The 23,478-nt window shown below is 36.1% G+C and overlaps 1 protein-coding gene across 3 annotated transcripts in view; it reads right to left on the bottom strand.

Annotated features, from left to right (window-relative positions):
- LOC105492862 (diphthamine biosynthesis 6) overlaps positions 1 to 23,478 on the bottom strand; it is a 220,400-nt gene that overhangs the window by 125,948 nt on the left and 70,974 nt on the right. For all 3 annotated transcript variants that reach the window (XR_011606181.1, XM_011760182.3, XM_071067125.1), the window contains exon 4: positions 474 to 547. Coding sequence is in view for 2 of the 3 variants with exons in the window: in XM_011760182.3 (XP_011758484.2) it covers positions 474 to 547 (74 nt within the window). In the remaining variant the exon portion in view is untranslated. The remainder of the gene's footprint in view (positions 1 to 473; positions 548 to 23,478) is intronic.

Below are 23,478 nucleotides of genomic sequence, written 5' to 3'. Positions count from 1 at the left end.
GCTTTATATGTAAGTACTTCAATCATATAAATATTTTTGGACAAGAACTGAATTATATGAACCAAAGAAGAGATGACTCCTTAGTAAGCATTTTTTTCTTTAAAATACTACTGTATTGATTCTATTATCTCTTGATTTTTATTACAAACGATGAGTTAAAAGAGATTAACAGGATATACTAAATCAAATAAGAAAAAAATGAAGACAATACTTCTCACTAAAAAATCTATCTCAATTCTATGATAGATTATTTTTCCTTATACTAATTAAGTTAAATTTCCTCATGTGTGATATAAGGATAAAAAAAAGTAAAAGCATGACTTTTGTTACTTAGGTAAATACATACATTTAGTTCCATGGAGCACGTAGACTACCATACCTATTTATAATTTGAATACAATTATTGATTTTTCACTTATTCACATTCTTAAAATACATACACTTTTAAAATTAACAAATTAATGTTTTCTTACACATTTTCCACTCGAATACGCTGATAGTCAGAAAGTATAGCACCTACTGATATCCCCTCTACTTCTTCTTTTTCCTGAAAATAAAGGAAAAAACCATAACTTTAAAAATAAAGTAACAAATGGCTCCACATCATGCTCTGAAAATTATAAATGAACTGCGTCTCATCTAGAAAACTACCTCAAAGCAGAGTAATTTACTGAAAATATAATCGACATTCAGAAAAAATTTACATATATTTAAATCATTCTCTCAGCTGTGAGAAAAATAATTATGGTTTTACTTAAAATTTAAATAACTAGAGATCCCTCTCCATGGAGAAAGCAAAGACTTAGGCAGCACTTCCAAAATGTTTCACACTTAACGTATTTTTAAAGACTCACTGATGTTCGATGGAAACTTTTGAGAAATTTCTATTTAAGGACACTATTTTCCCAGATTGAGTAACTTCTTTTAAAAATTAGGCAATGGCCTACATAGATAAGGGAGCACAATAATTTTTACGTAAATCTTAGGAAAAAATGATTGAAACAGCAGTATCCAGAAAGCAGAGATGGTAGAGGCATTGCCTGGATAACAGTATAGCACTGTAGATAAAGAATTCTGTCATGGGAAGGAAGCAATGAATTATTATCAACGTAGTTGCAACTGAGAGCATCCAGCAGTATATCCGGCATGGTACCAAGGGAATGACAACTATCCTGTCTAGCACACTCATTAATGAGCTGGAGGAGAATGTACATTCAAGTATGATCAAGTTTGCAGATGATACAAAGCCAGACTGGATTAAAAAGAAAAGAAAACAAGATCAATCAAGTACATGGATGGATTATGGACAACTTGGGGATTTGAAAGGACAGGTCCAAGATGAGATTTAATGTAAAGAAGTATAAGATAATACACTTAGGGAAGAATAATACACAATATGGGTGTAAACTAGGGAACAGTTATCTAGAAAACACATGAAGAAAGTGACTAGGGGGTGATTACTAATAACAAACTGAATAGAAATTCTCTGAATAGGTGTAAAAGAAAATCCATCCTAGCCTACGGACGTACAAAAGAAACTACTTTAGAGAGATCACTTCATTATGAATACTCTGGTCTTACCAAACTTGGATATCTAGAAAGAAAAACAAAAGTGTTTCACATAAAACAAAAGTTAATATTTCAAGTCATACTGAAATAACCCTGTGTACCTAAAAAGATGTCATAATAAATAAACAAAAATGTGCAAAAGGAATTTTTCATGTCTTTAAAGTCAAATGAAAATTTGCCCTCTGAAATGTCAGAGAAATACCTGTCCAAATCACCGCAAAATAAAACAATTCTTTTTATCAGATAAGGTTTCAGGAAAAGAGCTATTTCCTTTACTTTCCTATTTCAGCAACTTTGTGAGAACATTTGCTTATAACCTTTCCCTAACCTTCCTAGCCATATTTGTTTTCATAAAAGTCATTGTATTCATTAGAAAAAGTCATAGCATAGAGTTCCTTATTAAATGTAAATACAGTAGAGATTGGAGTTGTTGAATAATGTTATCAAAATTTTAGTTATATCCCTATATCATATAGATGTTTATCTGAAGTTCTGCTATAAAAATAATGAAGTACTAAATATAGACATATAGGAGTGTGTGTATTTCTCCAGAGATCATGGAAAGAAAGACAAAAGCCACTGGTGTTTTCTTCCTTCCCTAAGTCAAATTACTATTTTCTTTTTTTTAGACAAAGTCTCACTCTGCCGCCCAAGCTGTAGTAGAGTGGCACGATCTCGGCTCACTGCAACCTCCACCTCCCAGGTTCAAGAAATTCTTCTGCCTCAGCCTCCCAAGTAGCTGGGACTACAGGCATGTGCCACCATGCCCAGCTAATTTTTGTATTTTTAGTAGAGACGGAGTTTCACTATATTGGCCAGGCTGGTCTCAAACTCCTGACCTGGTGATCCACCCACCTCAGCCTCCCAAAGTGCTGGGATTACAGGTATGAGCCACCGTGCCTGGCCATCAAATTATTATTAAAATAATAATTGGAATTTATTATCCATTTGCCATTCACTAGTGTGCTATGATTTTTATTTAATGCTCACCACAACCCTAAAACAATTTCTTCTTTGTATACATGCATTCTTTGGAATACTCTTCTACTCCCATCTATTTTATTTCATGTATTTTTAAATTTTTATTTATTTATTTATTTAGAGACAGAGTCTCACTCTCTCTGCTGCCCAAGCTGGAGTACAGTGGGGTGATCTCAGCTCCAGGGTTCAAGCAATTCTTTTGCCTCAGCTTCCAGTGTAACTGGGACTACAGACGTGTACCACCATGCCAAGCTATCTTTTTCTATTTTTAGTAGAGATGGGGTTTCACTGTGTTGCCCAGGCTGGTCTTGAACTCCTGGACTCAACTGATCCACCCGTCTGGGCCTCCCAAAGTGCTGGGATGATAAGCTTGAGTCACCGCACCTGGCCCCATCTATTTTATTTTTTATTTGATAACACTTAACTAATCAGCACTAAGTAAATTCTGACTATTCTTCAACACTGAGCCTATATATAGATCATTAGTTTTATTTGTTCAATAATTTTTTTGAGGCCTCCTGGGTTCAAGTGATGTTCAATAATTTTTTTGAGGCCTCCTGGGTTCAAGTGATTCTTGTGCCTCAGCCTCTTGAGGAGCTGGGATTACAGGCATGCATTGTATCAGCAAGCCCAGCTAATTTTTGTATTTTAGTAGAGACAGAGTTTTGCCATGTTGCCCAGGCTGGTCTTGAACTCCTGACCTTAAGGGATCTGCCTGCCTTGGCCTCCTCTCAAAGTGCTGGGATTACAGGTGTGAGGTACCACACTTGGCCCAATAATTGTAATTACTACTGCCTGGTAGAAATCTGGCCCTATTACTTACTAGCTCTGTGATTTTGAATGTTACTCAATTTCTCTGTGTCTGTTTCTTCATCTATAAAGTGAGGAAAAAAATATCAATTCTTATTTTCCAAGGTTATTGTGGAGATTGAATAAAATAATTCATGTAAATAACACAGTATCCAGCACCTAGTAAGCATTCAGCAAGTATTTTCTTCTTTCATTATTATGATCTTTACTATTCCTATTACTTCTATAACTACCTGTGTTATTACTTCTACTATTACTACTACTGACTACTACTACAGTCATCTCTCATTATCAATGGGGGGGTTGTTTCCAGGAATCCCCCTAAAATCAAAATCCACAGACTCTCAAATCCATTATATAAAATAGTGTAGTATTTGCATATAACCAATGCATATCTTTGCATAAACTTTAAATAGTCTCCAGATTATTTATAATACCCCAATACAAGGTAAATGCTATGTAAACAGCTGCCATACTGTTTTTAAAATCTGTGTTTTTATTGTTGTATTCTTATTTTTTATTGGTTTTTCCTCATAATATTTTTTATCTACAGTTGATTGAATCCATGGATGTGAATCCGTGGATACAGCGGGCTGACTGTACTGCTATTACTGTATTAAAAACCTAACTCTTCCATTTTGACGGACAAAGCCCTTCTCTAATGGGCTTTAACACTCTTTCTCATTATGACTCTCAAGACAAGCCTACTAACCCTTGACACTCAACTCTAGATAGAGTTGCAACACAGTTTTCCAGCACAGTGAGACCTGAATAATCCAGGGATAAGAAAGACTTCTGCTGATTCCTTAATCATTCTGAACACAACTACAAACTTCAAACAAAGGGCAAAATAGATATTTAAAAGATAAAGATCTACCACATAGTCAATCTACGCCTTAGAAAAGACATAGCTAGGTTCAGGCCCTGATCCCTGACCCATATCATTTGGGAGAAAAAGTCAGTAAATAAACAATAGCAATGGAAGTGTCAGCAGAGAAAAAAAGAGAATGGCTACTAACATAAAGGATATACTGAGACAGCATAAAGACAGCCAAATGAATCACCTTGTGTCATAGTTGAAATAAAACCAAGTATGCTACAGGAAATTAGTAATATAGACTCTGGGACCCTATCCCTACAAATTTTTTAAACCAACTCAACTGAGTTATAATCATGTACAATCAACTGCATACAGTTAAAATGCATAATTCAATAATTTTGGATTGAAACCAGTGAAACTGGTACCATAATCAAGACAGACATCATTTCAGTTATTCCCAAACAGCTCGTTGTGCCCTTTGCAGCCCAACTCTCCCTTCAAACCTGGAGAGAGACAAGGAGAGAACCTAAAGAATGGGACCAACGTTTCTACCTTAAATTACTATTAACTGAGAAAGAAAATATATACATGTTTTAAAAGAAAATACTCCATTTATTCAGTTTTGCATATGTTGTATTTAATCTGTTTGCTAGGTATCTTTGTGTGGCTCATACTGTCATAACAAAATACCATGTAGACTGGATTGCTTAAACAACAGAAATTTACTTTCTCGCAGTTTTGGAGGCTGGAAGTCTAAGCTCAAGATGCCAGCATGAATTTTCTGGGACTCTCTTAAGGCCTCTCTTCCTGCCTTGTAGATGGTCGACATCTTGCTGTGTCTTCACATGGTTCCAGGGGTGGCAGGAAGAAAGTGCAAACTCCTTTCTGGTGTCTTTTCTTACAAGGATACTAATTCTATCATGAGGGCCTCACTTTCATAACCTCATCTAAACCTAATTATCTCCCAAAGGAGATCCAAATACCTTCCAAATACAATCACATGTGAGGTTAGGGCTTCAATATATGAATTTGGGGTGGAGGGCATAATGAGTTTATAGCACTATCCAAATAGATAAGACTATTAGGTACACTGAAGAAAACTCTGGTGCTCAAGAGAGCATAGGAATATATGTGGGTGTTGTCAGCATATACCTGAAGCCACGGGAGCAAACAAGAACCTCAACGATAGGATATAGGGTGAGAAGAGGGCTGAGTGGAAGACCCTGGGGATACACCAACATGTAAGGAGAGGCAGGAGAAGGAAAACCCAGTGAAGACGTTGGAAAAGAGTGGTCATAATGACAGAAGATACAATCAGGATAAAGTAATGGTGTGTGCACAAATATACAGAAAATGTTGATGAAAAGGCAAGGACAAAGTAACAATATTACCGAGTACCCAGTATGGACTAAGATTTATGTTAGGTACTTTGTATATCTTATTTCAGTTATTCCTCATAAGAATCTAAAATACTATGAAACTGATTTTATATGTGAAAAAACCAAGGTGATTAACCCACTCAAGTTAACAAAGCTGAAAATAAACAAATAAAACACCAAGCCTTTAAATTAAGGACTGTCTACCAACCACAGCTGTGCTCTTTCTTACTGACATAGTACCATATGCCATAGAAACTTCAACAAAACCATTGTATTTTACCATTAGGGGGTTGATTATGACCATTTAGGAGAAAGCTGCAGTCATGATTAACAGAAAAAAGAATAAACATTTGAAGGAAAGACACATACACTGCCAGTTCTTCAAAGAATGAATTTCAGATCCTCAGAGAAAAAAAGTATAATCAGTGAATGAATATCTATTACTAAATTTAATAGAATTTGGAGATTTTAATTCATATTAAATTACATTCTTATCATCAAGATAACCAAAAGCTAATCAAGTAGTAGAGACCACAAGGGGAAGAAAATAGAAATTAAAGATAATAACGTTAGTAACTGAGATGTCAGAAACAAAGACTGGACCCTAAATAGGCTGGCACATTGCTAAACCACAGGGGCTCTCTGACACAAGTGAAACTATTCAGCTTAGGCCATTATCACTATAAGTGATGATATATAAGTTCAACTCAGGAAATAAAGTCAGCAATAGCATCACTGAGTATTAGAAACAGCAGCGCATAATGTCATTAAACATTTATATTAGTTACTGCTCTCAACAATGTTCTGAGGTAGATTATCATTATCTTCCTCACTTTGTAAATATGGGACATCGACAGATTCTTACAAACTCAACTATGACCACATTAGAAAAGCAGGCATCACAGGCCCATTTGTTGCTTAGAATACTTTTCCTCCCCCATCTTTGTCAATGTGAATCACACCTGCAAGATTGCTGGGAAGCTAGTCCAGCAGCTGTCTGACCTATGTCGACAATTTTAACAATAGAGAGGGCACTTCCTAAAGCAAACAGATACTCACAAACTGGTTAAAAAAAAAATAGGTTAATTACTAGAACTATTTCCACACCTATCTGTAGGCAAAAGAACAGTTATTCCAAGAATTTATTCAGAAAAAGCCAATAAATGTATCAATACAATGTTTAAGAATCCAAGAGCTGAATCTAGATGATCAACCATGGTTCTCAGAATACATTTATTTTTATTGATTGATTGATTGATTGATTGAGATGGAGTCTCGCTCTGTCGCCCAGGCTGGAATGCAGTGGCACGATCTTGGCTCACTGAAAGCTCCGCCTCCCGGGTTTAAGCAATTCTCCTGCCTCAGCCTTCGAATAGCTGGGACTACAGGCACATGCCACCATGCCCGACTAATTTTTTTGTATTTTTAGTAGAGACGGGGTTTCACCATGCTGGCCTCAAACTCCAGACCTCGTGATCTGCCTGCCTCAAACTCCCAAAGTGCTGGGATTACAGGCATGAGCTACTGCGCCCAGCCAGAATACATTTTTGTTAATGTACAAAGAAAAGCCACAGCAATCTTCAAGTTCCTGCACTGAGACTGGGAAGCACTATGTAGTAAACAGTTGATTTTTGCAACTGGGAGTGCACGGGAGTGTGCGTGCACGTGCACAGACATGCTGTACATGTATATAAGTCAAGTGCAGTCTTAGATCTTTTAAATTTAAAATGAAAGAAATTCTTAGTTGTGATCTTTTTTTTTTTCTTTTTTTTAAGGAAAGGAAGACCAAGTCTTCTTTTGGAAGTATACATGGCACACTACTAATAGTGATGATACCCTGGAGAGTGGGAATGGGTGGAGAATGAGGGAAAGGGGTCTGGACTTCCACTTTTTACTTTATATACTCTTGTATTTCTTAAACATTTTTTTAAACCAAGAATATGTAAAAGGAAGCTTTAAAAAATTTACGTTGAAAAAAGAAAAATAGGGTAATATTCTTCAAAGAACCACTTATTCTCTTCTATAGAGAAGGAAAGCTATATTTTCCCCCTAACATTTCAGTATTTGGATATCCTAGGTAAAACACTTCTGAATTCTGATTTAGGCTGCAGATTCAACAAAGCTCTTGATCCGGCACATATATCCATCCCACACAGACATCCTTCCATACTGCTCCTCATTTTAGGAAATGGCACAACATATATATTGTTATTCAGACCAAAAACTTTAGATTCACTCATGATTTCTCTTTTCTTTATGACATGCACCCTATCAATCAGTAGTTCTGTTAGCTTCACCTTCCAAAAATATCCAGATTCCAACCACTTTTCATCACCTCCACTACTACCACTCTAGTCCTAATAACCACCACCCCTTAATTTGACTATTACCATAGCTTCCTAACCGGCCTCCCTAAGTCCACTCTTCCTCCCTACAGTCTATCTCCACAAACAGAGATCTTTCTAAACACAAGCCACGGCATGAAGCTTCCCCAATTCAAAATCCTTCAGTGACTTCCCATTCTACTTAAGAGTAAAATCCAAGCTCCTTGCAGATAGCCTTAAAGGTATTATATGCCTGGACCCTGCCAACCCCTCTGACATCACCACCAACTACTGCACTCCCGAGTATACTCCACGGATCCACACTGCAGTCCTTACTGCTCCACAAACACCTATGTTTGTTTCCATCTCAGGGTCTCTGGGCTTACCTTTCCCGGTGCCTATAAAACACCTTCCCTAGAATTTATGTGGCTTGCTCCCTCACTTCTTTCAGGTCTCTGTGAAAGTATCTCAGAGAGGACTTCTCTTTCTAAAATATCTCTCCTATCCTTTCACCATCACTTTCTATGTCCTTGCCCTGGCTTTATTTTCTTCACGGTACTACCTAAAATTATATCATATTTTTAAAAATTAAATATTTATGTTTAAAATGTCTGTCTCAGCTCCATGATGGTACTTGGTCCTGTTTCCACTGTAATCTCAGCTCTAGAAAAGTACCTGGTACAATATTAAATAAATATTTATAACTGAATGATGTTGACTACATAAAACTACAGTATTTCTGTACTTAAACAATCACCTAAAACAAAGGCAATAAATAGAAATAAAATTACCATTTGGTAATACACATAACAAAGGGTATCTTTGTCTTTCAAATCAATATGGGATGAATTAACATACCAGTAGTAAAAATGAGGAAAGTATATATATATATATTTTTTTTTCTTTTTTAAAATTTTTATTATACTTTAAGTTCTAGGGTACATGTGCACAACCAGCAGGTTTGTTACATATGTATACCTGTGCCATGTTGGTTTGCTGCACCCATTAACTCATCATTTACATTAGGTATTTCTCCTAATGCTATACCTCCCACTTCCCTCCACCCCACCGCAGGCCCAGGTATGTGATGTTTCCCTTCCTGTGCCCAAGTGATCTCATTGTTCAATTCCCACCTATGAGTGAGAACATGCGGTGTTTGGTTTTCTGTTCTTGCAATAGTTTGCTAAGAATGATGACATGAACTCATCCTTTTTTATGGCTGCATAGTGTTCCATGGTGTATATGTGCCACATTTTCTTTTTTCTTTTTTTTTTTTTTTTTTTTGAGACAGAGTCTCGCTTTGTCACCCAGGCTGGAGTGCAGTGGCCGGATCTCAGCTCACTGCAAGCTCCGCCTCCCGGGTTTACGCCATTCTCCTGCCTCAGTCTCCCGAGTAGCTGGGACTACAGGCGCCCACCACCTCGCCCGGCTAGTTTTTTGTATTTTTAGTAGAGACGGGGTTTCACCATATTAGCCAGGATGGTCTCGATCTCCTGACCTCGTGATCCGCCCGTCTCGGCCTCCCAAAGTGCTGGGATTACAGGCTTGAGCCACCGCGCCCGGCCAGTGCCACATTTTCTTAATCCAGTCTGTCACTGATGGACATTTGGGTTGGTTCCAAGTCCTTGCTATTGTGAACAGTGCCGCAATAAACATATGTGTGCATGTGTCTTTATAGCAGCATGATTTATAATCCTTTGGGTATATACCCAGTAATGGGATGGCTGGGTCAAATGGTATTTCTAGTTCTAGATCCTTGAGGAATTGCCACACTGTCTTCCACAATGGTCGAACTACAGTCCCACCAACAGTATAAAAGTATTCCTATTTCTGCACATCCTCTTCAGCACCTGTTGTTTCTTGACTTTTTAATGATCGCCATTCTAACTGGTGTGAGATGGTATCTCATTGTAATTCTAATAGGCAATTTTTAAGAGAATAAATACAAATAACTAATTTCAACCTTTTAAAAAAACAAAAAAAATAAGCTAAAAGTAGATACTTTTTGTCAAACAGATATATACGTGTGTGTGTGTGTGTGTGTGTGTGTGTGTGTGTGTGTGTGTAAAATCTGATGAACACTCAGATTAAAAGTTGATGAGTGTATGGGGAATTGCGTGATCTCATATGCCACCAATGGGGCTGTTATTAGTGCATCCTTTCTGAAAAACAATTTTGTAGTATGTATCATGAACCTTCATGATGTTTATTCTCATAGTCCCAGAAATTTCAAATTGATATCCAGAAATGCAGTCTATAAAAATAATTGAAAATGTGCACAAGTTTATATATAAAAATATTTATCATATTTGTATTCTACATGTAAGTGAAACAAAAATTAGAAAATCCTAAAATCCTAAACACAACAAACTGGAAGAGGGAAAACAAAGCAGTCATTAAAAGACATATTTTCAAAGGACATGTAATACAAGGAACTATTAATGATATAAGGCTAAGTGAAGCAAATGTACATAAAATACATACTAAAATATGTATTTTTTGAAATAGCCCTAAGTGTAGAAAGCGGATCAGAAATAGACCAAAGTGTAATAATTCTTATTTTTGAGTAGTATTTCATTTTTGCTATTTTATTTCCAACTTCATATTTTAAGTATTTTTACAACCCATGTATTACTTTCTTAATTAGAGTGAAATTATATTAAAAATATACCTATGGATATATATACACATTCATCTCTTATCCCATGTGCTGGTAAGCTGTCAGACACAATCATTCATATATTTATCAAAAAAAATTTTAAAAGTCCCACTTCATGACAGGTCCTATACTAGGAAAGTTAAAACACATTAGAAAACAGCACAGTTGATGTTCTTAAAAAATCAAAATCTAGTGATAAGAAATGCAGAGGAATGGACACATAAAGAAATAAGTCAAATGTCCGGGCGCGGTGGCTCACGCCTATAATCCCAGCACTTTGGGAGGCCAAGGCAGGCCGATCATGAGGTCAGGAGTTCGAGACCATCCTGGCCAACATAGTGAAACCCTGTCTCTACTAAAAATGCAAAAATTAGCTGGGCGTGGTGGCACATGCCTGTAATCCCAGCTACTTGGCAGGCTGAGGCAGAAGACTCGCTTGAACCAGGGAGTCAGAGGTTGCAGTGAGCCGAGATCACGTTACAGTACTCCAGCCTGGCACCAGAGCAATACTCTGTCTCAAAAAAAAAAAAAAAAAAAAAAAGAAAGAAATAAGTCAAATATGTGACATAAGTCTATATAGCTATAACAGACCACAAGGGAGACAATTCTCACCTATAGGATAACATTAGGAAATACTTCTTTTAAAAAAGTTATACTCCAGATACTAAACAGTCAGAAATGTTGATTCTTTGTCCTTCTAGATTATAAGAAAACAGATTCATAACAGATAACAGCTCCTACTGATGTCTTCCGACATCTTCCCTAACACAGCATTTATGTACAACATCTGACAAATATTTTTTTCAAAGAAACAAATCTGGTTCTAAAAAGAACTATAAACAATTTATCTGCCAACAAATCCTCACAATCCTAACTGTTGGTCTCCATTTGGTGGCTGATTGTGTGTTTGAATCTTCTATTAAACAACCAATCAATAAGGGCCTAATATGTCATTAGTTCTATTCTAATCACCAAAATGTAGACTTGTCTATAAGAGTTTATAACCTAGTCCTAAAGATTTGTTAATGACTACTCTCAAAACCAGTGCACTAAAGTGTCAAGAACATACACACATGAGGATGTAAATGGATTTCTACTATAAAATGTACTCAATGTTGTGTTATTCATATGCAAATTTCAGCCATATTACATACAGCTAAAAGGCAACCAATACAGAGTTTGAGATGAGGAAGACATTCAGCCATATGGTCATAGTGACGATTACAAGTTTAGCAGAAGGGATTAAAGGTAGAAATCTAGACACAAATTAGACTGTTGACTCAATATCCACTTGTCTTAATACTGAAATGTTGGCTCACAGAGCCAACGAGGTAAATTGAAAACAAGCTGTCCTTTCTTATAAATGAAAACTAGGCCTCCTTATTACAAAGATAAGAAGATAAGCAGCTTGCATTTATCAGGGATATAATTTTCTTTGAAAAATGCCTCAGTTACCGGTTTTATTCTGTTAATGAGTTCCTGCCTGTGGAGAAAAAAAATGATCTTCTGAATTCAAAGTGTTTTTCATCTGAAGGGCATTCTAACATTTTTTAATATGAACCATTCATAAAAGAAGCACACTTGCATTATAGCTCTGAGTGGCAATATTTGGACTTCTGGTAACACGACATTATTAAATAAACATTTGTGAATGCCAACGATGTTCTAGGGCCTGGATAACTAAGTGAGAAATTTATAGGGCAAGTATAACATTAGATGCTTTTTCCTTAAACTTCAAATTTTTCACTTTGGTAGAATTACACAAGTCTAGGCTAATAAAAATAACAGAAATGAATATTATCTTAAATAAAATAATTCTGAAAGTGACCCTTAGAATTCCAAGTAATATATTCAGGAATCTAAAATATTGCTGGACTAGTTAAAGAAGCTTTTGTTTTTTCTTAAAATCATCAATATGAAAAAATTTCTAAGATGGAATATGATCACCATCTGGAGCTCCCCCATTAAACAGTGAGCTCATGACAGAGTATTGGGTCACTAATTTGTAGTATTATTACCTCCCATTGTGGGCTTTCATTAAATAGGGGAAAAAGTTGTTAAGGCTGAAAATAAAATGACAAAGAAATTGCAGAAGGGCACAATAATTTGCCAGTTATATCTATTTAAAACAATGTGTTATTTTACTTCTAAGTCTCCATCTTAGTTGCAACAGTATGAAGTCATCCCAGATTAAATTCAACCTACATGTGAAACTAAATGGAAGTGTAGCACTACAGTTGTTTATTTTCCTTGAGTTTCTGAAGCAGTCTTTTTGCTAAAAAGATAAAGTGGGGCCAGGCACAGTGGCTCACATCTTTACACCCAGCTACTCTGGAGGCTGTGGTGGTAGGATCACCTGAGCCTGGGAGATTGAGGCTGTACAGTGACCCCGCCACTGGACCTCCAACCTGGGTAACAGAACAAGGTTCTGTCTCAAAAAAAAAAAAAGAAAAAAAAATTAATTAAAAATAGATAAATAAAAGATAAGGTGATATTTTGAGGACTTCTGTGAAATGCCTAAACAACAGCAAGCAACAAAAATAAATAAGGAAAAAATTATATGGTTCAATCCTTTATTCTCCTAACTGCTTATTGGGAGAATACAACAACACATTCAAGAAGTATTCATTTCTAAGCACCTCAGTTTGGTAGTGTTTAATCTGTTCAGAAGCTGCTTTCTGAACTCATATTCTAAGCTGCTTAAGGAAATGTCCTTTGATTTGTTTGAGATAACTTTAAAATGAAACCTATATAAACAGGAGTAAAATATTCTAAAATCTACACAAATCACTACTTCCAAGAAAAAAGTCATTTATGTAAAATTTCATTTGCAATAATAGGACCATATTGAAATGTATACAGTTATAAGATATTTAACAATGGGCATACATTCTAAGGAATGAGTCATCATGCTGTTTCATCATGTGAACATCATAGAGTGTATTTATATACATGTCGATGGTGTAGCCTACTACACACCTCAGCTATATGGTACAGCCTATCGCTCCTAGGCTACAAACCTGTACAGCATATTACTATGCTGAATACTGTAGGGAATTGTAACAATGGTAAATATTTGGGTATCTAAACATATCGAACCATAGAAAGAGTACAGTAAAAATACAATTAAAAAGATAAAAATGATACACCTTGAAAGGGCACTTAGCATGGTTGGAGCTTACAGGACTGGAAGCTGTTTTGGGTGAATCAGTGAGTCAATGTTGAGTGAATACGAAGGCCTAGGACATTTCTGTACACTACTATCAACTTTATAAATATGGTATGCTTTAGCTGTACTAAATTTATAAAAAAATTCTCTCCTTAAATAATAAATTAACTTTAGCTTACTGTAACTTTTTTACTTTATTGCTAATTAACTTTTTAATCTGTTTAACTTTTTTACTCTTTGTAATAACACTTGGATTAAAACATAAATAAATTGTACAAAATATTTTCTTTATGTCCTTTTTCCGTAAACATTTTTCTATTTTTAAAGCATTTTATTTTTCACTTTTTAAGCTTTTTTGTTAAAAATTAAGACACAAGGCCAGATGTGGTGGCTCACGTCTGTAATCCTAGCACTTTGGGAGGCCAAGGCAGGCAGATCACTTGAGGTCAGGAGTTTGAGACCAGCCTGGCCAACATGGTGAAACCCCCATCTCTACTGAAAATACAAAAATTAGCTGGGTGTGGTGGCACGTGCCTGTAATCCCAGCTACTCAGGAGGCTGAGGCAGGAGAATCGCTTGAACCCAGGAGGGGGAGGTTGCAGTGAGCTGAGATCGCACCACTGCACTCCAGCCTGGGCGACGGAGTGAGACTCCATCTCAAACAAACAAAGAAACAAAAACAAACAAAAAAACTAAGAAACAAGCACATGCATTAGCCTAACAGAGTCAAGGTTATCAGTAACACTGTCTTCCTCCTCCATATCATGTCCCACCAGAAGGTCTTCAGGAGTAATGACTGGCATGGAGCTGTCATTCCTATAACAAGGCCTTCTTGCGGAATACCTCGGAAGGACCAGCCTGAGGCTGTTTTACACTTAATCTTTTTTTATAAGTAGGACTACACTCAAAAATAACAATAAACAGTCAATGCAGCAGATTTGTTTATACCAGTATCACCACAAACACATGAGTAAAATGTTGTGCTGTGTATGACATTAAGATGGCTGTGATGTCAATAGAAGATAGGAATTTTTTAGTTCCATTATAATCTTATGGAAACAACACCGTATATGTGGTCCTTTGTTAACCAAAACATTGTTAAGTGGCACAGGCTGTCTAAATAAATATCAAATAAATTCCACAGTTCATAAAACTCAATTTTTTGAAGAATACTTCATCGGATACAAGTAAGGCTATTTCTCAAATTTCAATCTGCTTCAACATTCACTCAGTCAAACTGAATTTTCAAGAAACTATCTGCAAAGCATTGTGCTTATCATTTTACGCTATGCATTGTCTCATTTTATAATCCTAACAATCCTTCAAGAGAGCTTTTATTAACTTCATTTTACAGAAGAGAAAGAGGTCAAGAATAGCTGCATAACTTGCCCCAGATTTCTCAATAATAAATGAGATGTAGAATTAAACACCAGGTGAATATCTGCAGGGAACAATCACTGAGCTGCCTATCCACCCCAAGTGAGTCACAGACCATCCCAGTCTCTGCCTCATAGTTCCTCTTCCATGCTCTTAAGCTAACTGTCTTGCCTGCTCAAAACCTTGGCTCCAATAGTCACATCTCACTCAAAATAAGACAGATCCCCCAGTATCTCTCTATCCTCATCTACCATTCTCCCTTTCATGGTAGGAGCAAGGGAAATCTCTGGGGTGGGGTTCAAGACTAAGGAGCTAAAGCTTGAACACAGTCACGAACAAAGACACTTAAGGGACCAAATCTGTAACCCCAATGGACAGGATTATCAGAGGTTACGGGGCAGGTAACAGAAAAAGCAAAAGAGGGGGTAAAATACTTGGTAAGGATGGTGGAAACGTTAAGGCTGGTGAAAAGGGGACAATTAGCAAAAGATGAGACTGAAAGTCCAGGTAGAGGCTGGGCGCGGTGGCTCACGCCAGTAATCCCAACACTTTGAGAGGCTGAGGCAGGTGGTCAACAAGTGTTAGGAGTTAAAGACCGGCCTGACCAACATCGTGAAACCCTGTCTCTACTAAAAGTACAAAAATTAGCTGGGCTTGATGGCAGGTGTCTGTAATCCCAGCTACTTGGGAGGCGGAGTCAGGAGAATGGCTTTAACCCAGGAGGTGGAGGTTGCAGTGAGCCACGAACGCACCATTGCACTCTGGCCTGGGCAACAAGAGCGAAACTCCGCTTAAAAAACAAACAAACAAGCAAGCAAAAACAATAAAAGGCCAGGCACAAACCACAGCATGAACAGCATTATGTACCATACATTGTAGGCCACGGTAAAGAATTTAGATTACATTCTGACAAGGAAGGAAAGGAGGAGTTACTGAGACAAGCATGATAACATAAATATTAGATTTACTTTTCTTATTTATTTTCCTTATTGGTAAAATATATGTGACATAATATTTACAATTTTAACCATTTTTAAGTGTAAAGTTCAGTGGCATTAAGTATATTGACATTGTTGTGTAGCTGAATTTACATTTTTAAAAAGGTTGTACAGGAGTATTGATCAGAAAAGTCTAAAGTTAAAAGCAATACAGGAGTATTGATCAGAAAAGTCTAAAGTTAAAAGCAAGGAATCCTAAAGAGATCTAAGTAAGAAATGATAACAGTCTAAACTAAGGCAGTAGTTATGACAAGAAGAGGGCAGATTCATGATAAGTTTATAAGGAGTGATCAATAGATTCTGGTGGTATATGGCTGAGAAGGAAACCCAGAATGCTCCCAAGTGTTTGGCTTGGTCACTTGATAGAGAGCAATCACACTGATAGGAAATACACAGATCTGGGGAAGATGCTGAGTGCCAATTGGACACTGAATCTTATGTGCCCTTAGGTCATTCAATGAGGGGTATCCAGGAGACAACTGGTTATGGAGTTCAAAAAACAGGTATAATCAAGTAATATAAATGTATATACCAGTGGTAGCTGAAGCCATGTGAAGAGATATGATAAAACAGTGAAAACATACAGACTGAAAGAGGAGGGTGAAGAATGAAGCCCTGAGAAGCTACATTTACAATGTGGGCAGGGAAAGAAGAGTCTTAAAAGAAAACTAGGCCGGGCATAAAACTAGGCTCATGCCTGTAATCCCAGCACTTTGGGAGGCTGAGGAGGGTGTATCACCTGAGGTCAGGAGTTTGAGACCAGCCTGGCCAACATGGCAAAACCCTGTCTGCTAAAAACACAAAAACTAGCCAGGCATGGTGGTGTGCACCTGTAATCCCAGCTTCAGGAGGCTGAGGCAGGAGAATTGCTTGAACCCAGGAGGCTGAGGTTGCAGTGAGCCAAGATCTCACCACTGCACTCCAATCTGGGTGACACAGCAAGACTGTGTCTCAAAAAAATTAAATAAATAAATAACGAATAAATAAAAAACTAAGAACAGGGGGATAGATGAAAAACTAAAAGAAAGGGCTATCACAGACACCAAAGTCAAAGAGGTTTTAAAGGGCAGAGTCTATAGTGCCAAGTATCACAAAGAGGTGAAGGAATGAAAAAAATGGGGATTAAAAACAAGAATAAAAAATGTTCACTGGATTTGGTTATTACTGACCTTGACAAGACAAGTTTTAATAAATTGATGTTGATGGGAACTGAACTGAAACAGCATAAGAAAAGGGGAGATGAGAAAGAAAATAAATATTTTAAAAAGACTAGTGAAGAGATGGTGAAATTGCTAGAAGAGAATGTGGGATCAAGAAGAAAGGTAACATGTTTGATACTAAGTCAAAAGTAAGTAGCATGACTTATACAGGTTCACAAAACATGTTGGCAGCACCACTATGGAAAGAATTTGATAGGCCATTTCCCAATCCAGTGTTACTTCTGCTAACAAACAGAAACATTATCCAGTTCAAGAATAACAAAGCCATGAGAAAATGCATCTAGCTTCATAGTCTTTAAAAGTATGTAGTGAACTTAGAACAAAACAAAAACTATCTTTAATTATACATACTATTTTTTTTAACTTTTCCCTGAACGTAACTTTATTATTATTATTATTATACTTTAAGTTCTAGGGTACATGTGCACAAGGTTTGTTACATATGTATACATGTGCCATGTTGGCGTACTCACCCATTAACTCGTCATTTACATTAGGTATATCTCCTAATGCTATCCCTCCCCCCTCCCCCCAGCCACGACAGGCCCCGGTGTGTGATGTTCTCCATCCTGTGTCCAAGAAAACTTCTAAAAAACTGTATAACTTTTCTTCAAAAATATCTCCAAAATTAAATTTATCTTAATTACTATAGGAAATGTAATTTGTGGTCACAAGAATACATAAATTAAAGTGAATTATTAAAAAAAAATAGAGAAATAGAAGACCTGAGTTAAAAAGCTCAGCTTTATAACATACACATTAACAAAATCTTGTGCACGTTTCTTAACTCTTATCAACTCAGTTCCCTCATAAAATACAGATAATATCTAATTCATAGGGTTGTGTGAGGCAACTAATGTAACATGTGAAGGTGCTCAATCATAAAGAGTGATAAAAATATTACTTATTTCTCCCTTACCCTTCTGTGCTTCTGCATTTCTCTATTTCTGTCACCAGCATCGCCCAGGCTTAAGATGTAACGTAAGACTCTCTCCACTCTCTCTGGGGGCTTATCTGATGCCAGACAGATGTTGGAACTACAGATTCCCCACATCCAGTCACAAACTACTAAAAATCAAGCACTTTCACTGCAGTGCTCCTAAATCAGACCCCCTCAGCTCTCCCTAGAATAATGTCAACAAAGCTATTACTGCTCTCCCCACTTCTAATTATTTCTCCCTCCAATTTGATACGACTATTAGATTGATCTTCTTAAAATCAATCCCTCCACACCTTCCTACCTACCAAATAAATTTTTCTCTCTAATTTACCTTTATTTTCATTAAATCCTTTTCATTACCATCTACTATTTGGCTGAATACACTGATTTCTTACTTTGTTCCTACTCTTTGTTCATCCCTTTGTTCTTAACTCTTCTCCTCATTTGGAATTTTCTATCCATCCTCTACAACCAATTTCCACCTACTGTAATCCTACTCCTTCTTCACAACCCATGAAACCACATTTGATCTTACTGATCAGAAGTAAGCTCTCTCTCATTTAAATCCTTTATATCTCTTACTCTGTACGTTTCTTGATGTACTTTACATATGTTATTTTCTATACGTGTTCTAAGTTCTATTAGATTCTGTTAGCATTCACATAGCATGCAGTGTAATGCCTTATATTCAATTAAAAAAAAAGTGCATGAGAAGAATTCAGTCACTTGTGTGGGAACCACAATAATAAATGTAACGAATGACCATTTATTTTAATTTATCATTTTGTGAAAATAATGTTGTGCTTTAGCTGTATTGTGCTACAATCACGCCCGTGAATAGCCACTGCACTCCAGCCTGGGCAACATAGTGAGTCCTCATCTCTAAAAAATAGACAAATAAAAGCAAATAAAGTTGAACTTTGTAAGATCAGGACTTCAACGACTGTATCAGTTAGGGTCCAACAGAAAAATAAAATACTCTAAATATTTTCTTAAAGGACAAGGAATTGATTACACAGGTGACAGAACTGAGAAACCAAACAGAGACAGTGAAGGAACACACGGATTAACAATAGCAGAAACAGTTACTATCCTTTGCCTGCTGGGACAAAGAGTTTACCAGAACCCAGGAACCAGGTACCCTTGTAGAAGGAAGCTCAGTGAACCTGTCCAATAGAAGCTGGAGAAAGTAGCAAGTCAGCAACAGCAGTAACTCTACCCAGAGAGAGAGAGGGAAGAACCAGTTTTCCCCTCCTTGTGCCCTCCAATCTCCCCAGTACCTCCAACTGGCCAAATCCTTAGCCAGCTAATGACAGTATGGACATTTAGTTGACTAAGCCCTCCTAGACATGAAACAGTACCCGCACGGGGCTAACAATGAGTATGAAAGCAAAAAGGTGGCAAAAAGGCCCAAGATGAGCATAATAACTTTAACAATATATAATCATTTAAGGAAAATTGAAAGATATAATAAAACAGACAAAATTAGCCAAGGTAAAATGTCTAAAAATCAGCAAGAGACAAGTCCCAACAGACTATTTTCTTTTCACTCAGCAAATAATTCAACAAATATTTGAGTTCCTATATGCTCTGCATTCCAGATAGAGCAAAACATAGGAGACATCACCCCTACCTTCATGGAGCTTAACATCTAGCAACGACGTTCCAGAATACATAACCCTTAACAAACAAGATGTAGTAAACACATCACAGAATTCAGTGGTATCCAGTATCACCACATGAAGGGTTAGGAATTGAGGGCTACCACCTCTACTTAAAAGTTTCTTTTGATTCTCTTAGGAATAAATCTGGAAAGTAATAGAAGCAACTTCAGTGACTATACTCAATATGAAAACTTAGTGGGAGCAATCTCCAAGATGCTCGGTTTCAAACTATGAAATGTTTTGCTAGGAGCCAGGGGTAACAACAGAATCCAAGTTTATATAAACCTAATTAACAACTGCTATGGATATTATTCAATAAATAGGAATTGTCGCATTTTTATATAAAGCCCATAACAATCCCAGGAAATAAAAAAAGTCCTGGTACCAGCTTTAAAGATGAAGCAAATACTGTGATTTGCATTCATTTACCAAATAAATCAGAGGCATCATTACTAGGAAAAGGACTCCAATCCACATCATTCAATTATGTGTTCCTCTCATTAAGGAAAGAAAGTAAAAGCTACATCAGAGGTAACATAACTATGTTAAAACCTATCAAGCTTCATTCTCCTTATAAACATATCTCTTCAAAAAAATTGCCCGATTATCTCAATAATTTAAAAAAAATTCATTAATTTCATGAAAACTCAGACTATCTTTTTCACAGAACACTAAAGAGGGTAGAAAAACAGGTATATATATTGGTACACATATACCAATGTGTACCCGGACTAGGGTTATGGCAATATTTATTAAAATTGCAAATGCTACTCTTTTAGGCCCAGAAATTCTACCTAAAAACTTATAGATATATTCACACACATGAAACAAAATATGTACCAGGATATTCATGGTAATAGCAAAAGACTGGGTACAACCTAAATGCTCCTCAGTAGGGCAATGGTTAAATAAATAATATATACATATAATGGAATATTACACAACAATTAAAAATGAGAAAACTCTTTACTAAAAATGAAATGACCTTCAGGATACATTATACAAAAAAGGCAAGGGATAGAACACTGTGCACTGTGTGTGTATGTGTGTGTGTGTGCTTTTGTAGATATAAAATATTTCTAGAAGGATACATAAGAAATTGACAATATTGGTTGGGTTGGAGGGGGAAGGAAACTGAGTAGGGAGGAAGAGAATATACCTATGAACATTGTGAATTTTGAACCAAGTGACTGTGTTGCCCATTCAATAAACAAAAATTAACATCAACACCAACAATGGCAAAATCCTCTAAATCTTTGCCCTTAGCAAGTTTGGCAGGAAACTGCTTTCTAAACCAAATTTTTCCCCTCTTAAAGAGAGGAAAAATACAACAGAAAAATTCTAATTAGCCCTGATCTACATACTACTGCCTGAAGTGCTGTTATAACTAGAGTCACGAGGTTTCAAAACTCTAGCAAAATACTGCCACATAAACATATGGAATTACACAAAGGAGAAACAAATACTGAGGACCAGTTATATTCTTCACTCTTTTTTGCCCTTGATAAACTCAAATGAAAAAACCACCAACAGCCAAAACAGCAAAGTTTAAAGGCAGACTCTAGTTTCCTGAATTCTTTTAAGGGTAACCTGCACATGGTTAGGTTAATTAAGTTAAAAAAACAGATCTATTTGCCAATTTTTCTTCATAGATCATCTTTTGGCTATTCATTTTAGGAACCATGAGAAAAAGAAATTGCTGACCAACAGCATGTCTCTCATGGCATATTTAAACACTATGTAAATGTAAACAACTAAAATGAAGAATTTTTAAAACGTTTATTATCAGTCATCAATAAGTCAGCATTACTTAATAAGCATCAGCCCCACAACTGCTCTGAAAAGTAGTTAATACATTAAATGTGTACATTCAGAAGATCTTTAATATTAAGAGTTGGGATATAAAAGCCAGTCCTAGGAAGGAAATAGTTAGAATACCGTACCTCGTGCTACCTGCAAAGTATCACACCTGTGAGATAATTTTAAAAGTCATTAATTTAAGAAATCAATAATAAAAAACTTGGATACAATCACGTTTGGGTTTAAGAAAAAGAAAAAAGAAAAAAGAGTTTGAAAAAAAAAGCTTAAACTACCACTATTCTTGATTTGATCCCTCCTCAGGCTTCACCCCTGCATCTGAATAATGAAGCACTGAACTACCGCAGACATAGTAAAGTATATTTAATTGAAATACACAGCTTTCCTGGTTCCACTTGATAAACATTAAATATTTTATTAAACAGAGGAAGCAGAATAAGAGTTAAACAATACATGGAGATGGTCTTTTATAGGTCTTACTTATTTGCATATATTAAACCGCATCCAAGAAATTGCTGATGTGGTTTTCTAGTTTAATGGTCACATATCAACTGTAAGGCAGATCTACAAATAAATGCAAACATCAGAAGTGGTTTCGAAATCTGTAGACATCAATGTTTATTTAGCTTCTCTGATCTCTACAATCAAAATCTGAAATCATAAAATTGGAGAACCTAATCAGAGCCAGGATTCCAAGTTTGCCAAAGTCTTTTCAGACAAAGCATGGAATAAGATGACCGACCAACTATCTGGTGACAATTAAAGAAACTGTTATGTTATTGTGGAAACATTGGTTAAGACGAATTATATTATTTCTTTGGTCATGGATTTAATATTTTATGGTCAATTACAGAAAAGCAGACTTTCCTGATGTAGTTGCTAAAGAAATGGAAAATTACGATGGTACTGTGAAATACTTCCTATTCTGATAGTCGTATTACATTAATAATTTACTATCCTTAATTTCCAGACATAAAGCACCAGAGGGACCTGAAATTAATGTTAAAAAGAATAAATTAAAAAAAAAGCAGTCAAGCAAACAGGTAAGAGTGGCCAAGCAAAAATAATAATAATAGTAAATATAAACAAAAAATTAAACTGAGAAGAATATTAAAAAGTGATATAAGCCACAGTCTCCGCCCTCAAGCAGCTTATATGTAGCTGGAGAAAAGATACATGAATACAGAATTAATAATACAAAACAGTAAATGAAAAGAACAAAAACTATTTTTACAGAAAAAAGCATTAAGACATCACTCTGAGTAGCTCTACAAACAGTATAAATGAAAAGAAAAGATTTTGGAAAGAGAAGGCTTGCTAATTTATAAAAAATTTAAAACATATATGGTCATTTCAAATTATAAAAACCATTTGTTGATCTATACAAGTAAGAAATATTCATAGCTCATCGAGATCTCATCATAAAAAATGCATCTTACTAAGCATGTATTTCTAACAATGACCAGCTGTGGTATTTTAAACAAGATTCCTAATTTCTCTGGATCTCAGTTCCCTCATTAGTAAATAAGAGACTGAGACATCTTTGCATGCCTATTTTTCCAAAACTGAGCTGTTGGGGTAAGTAAATGTGGTTGTGCCTAAAGTTAGGATAATGGAAAAACAGAATAACTGAGAAGGTTCAGTTTGACTCCATCCTGCTGTGTTAAACAAATGAAACATGGTCTCACTTTTTATAAAGTAGGTTATTAAAGAAATTACTATAAATAAAAGCTAGAAATCACTTTTAATT

This window comes from Macaca nemestrina, chromosome 7 (assembly GCF_043159975.1).
Source record: "Macaca nemestrina isolate mMacNem1 chromosome 7, mMacNem.hap1, whole genome shotgun sequence".
NCBI lineage: Eukaryota > Metazoa > Chordata > Mammalia > Primates > Cercopithecidae > Macaca > Macaca nemestrina.
Note: the sequence above shows the minus strand (reverse complement) of the source record. Positions and strands in the feature narration are given on the sequence as shown.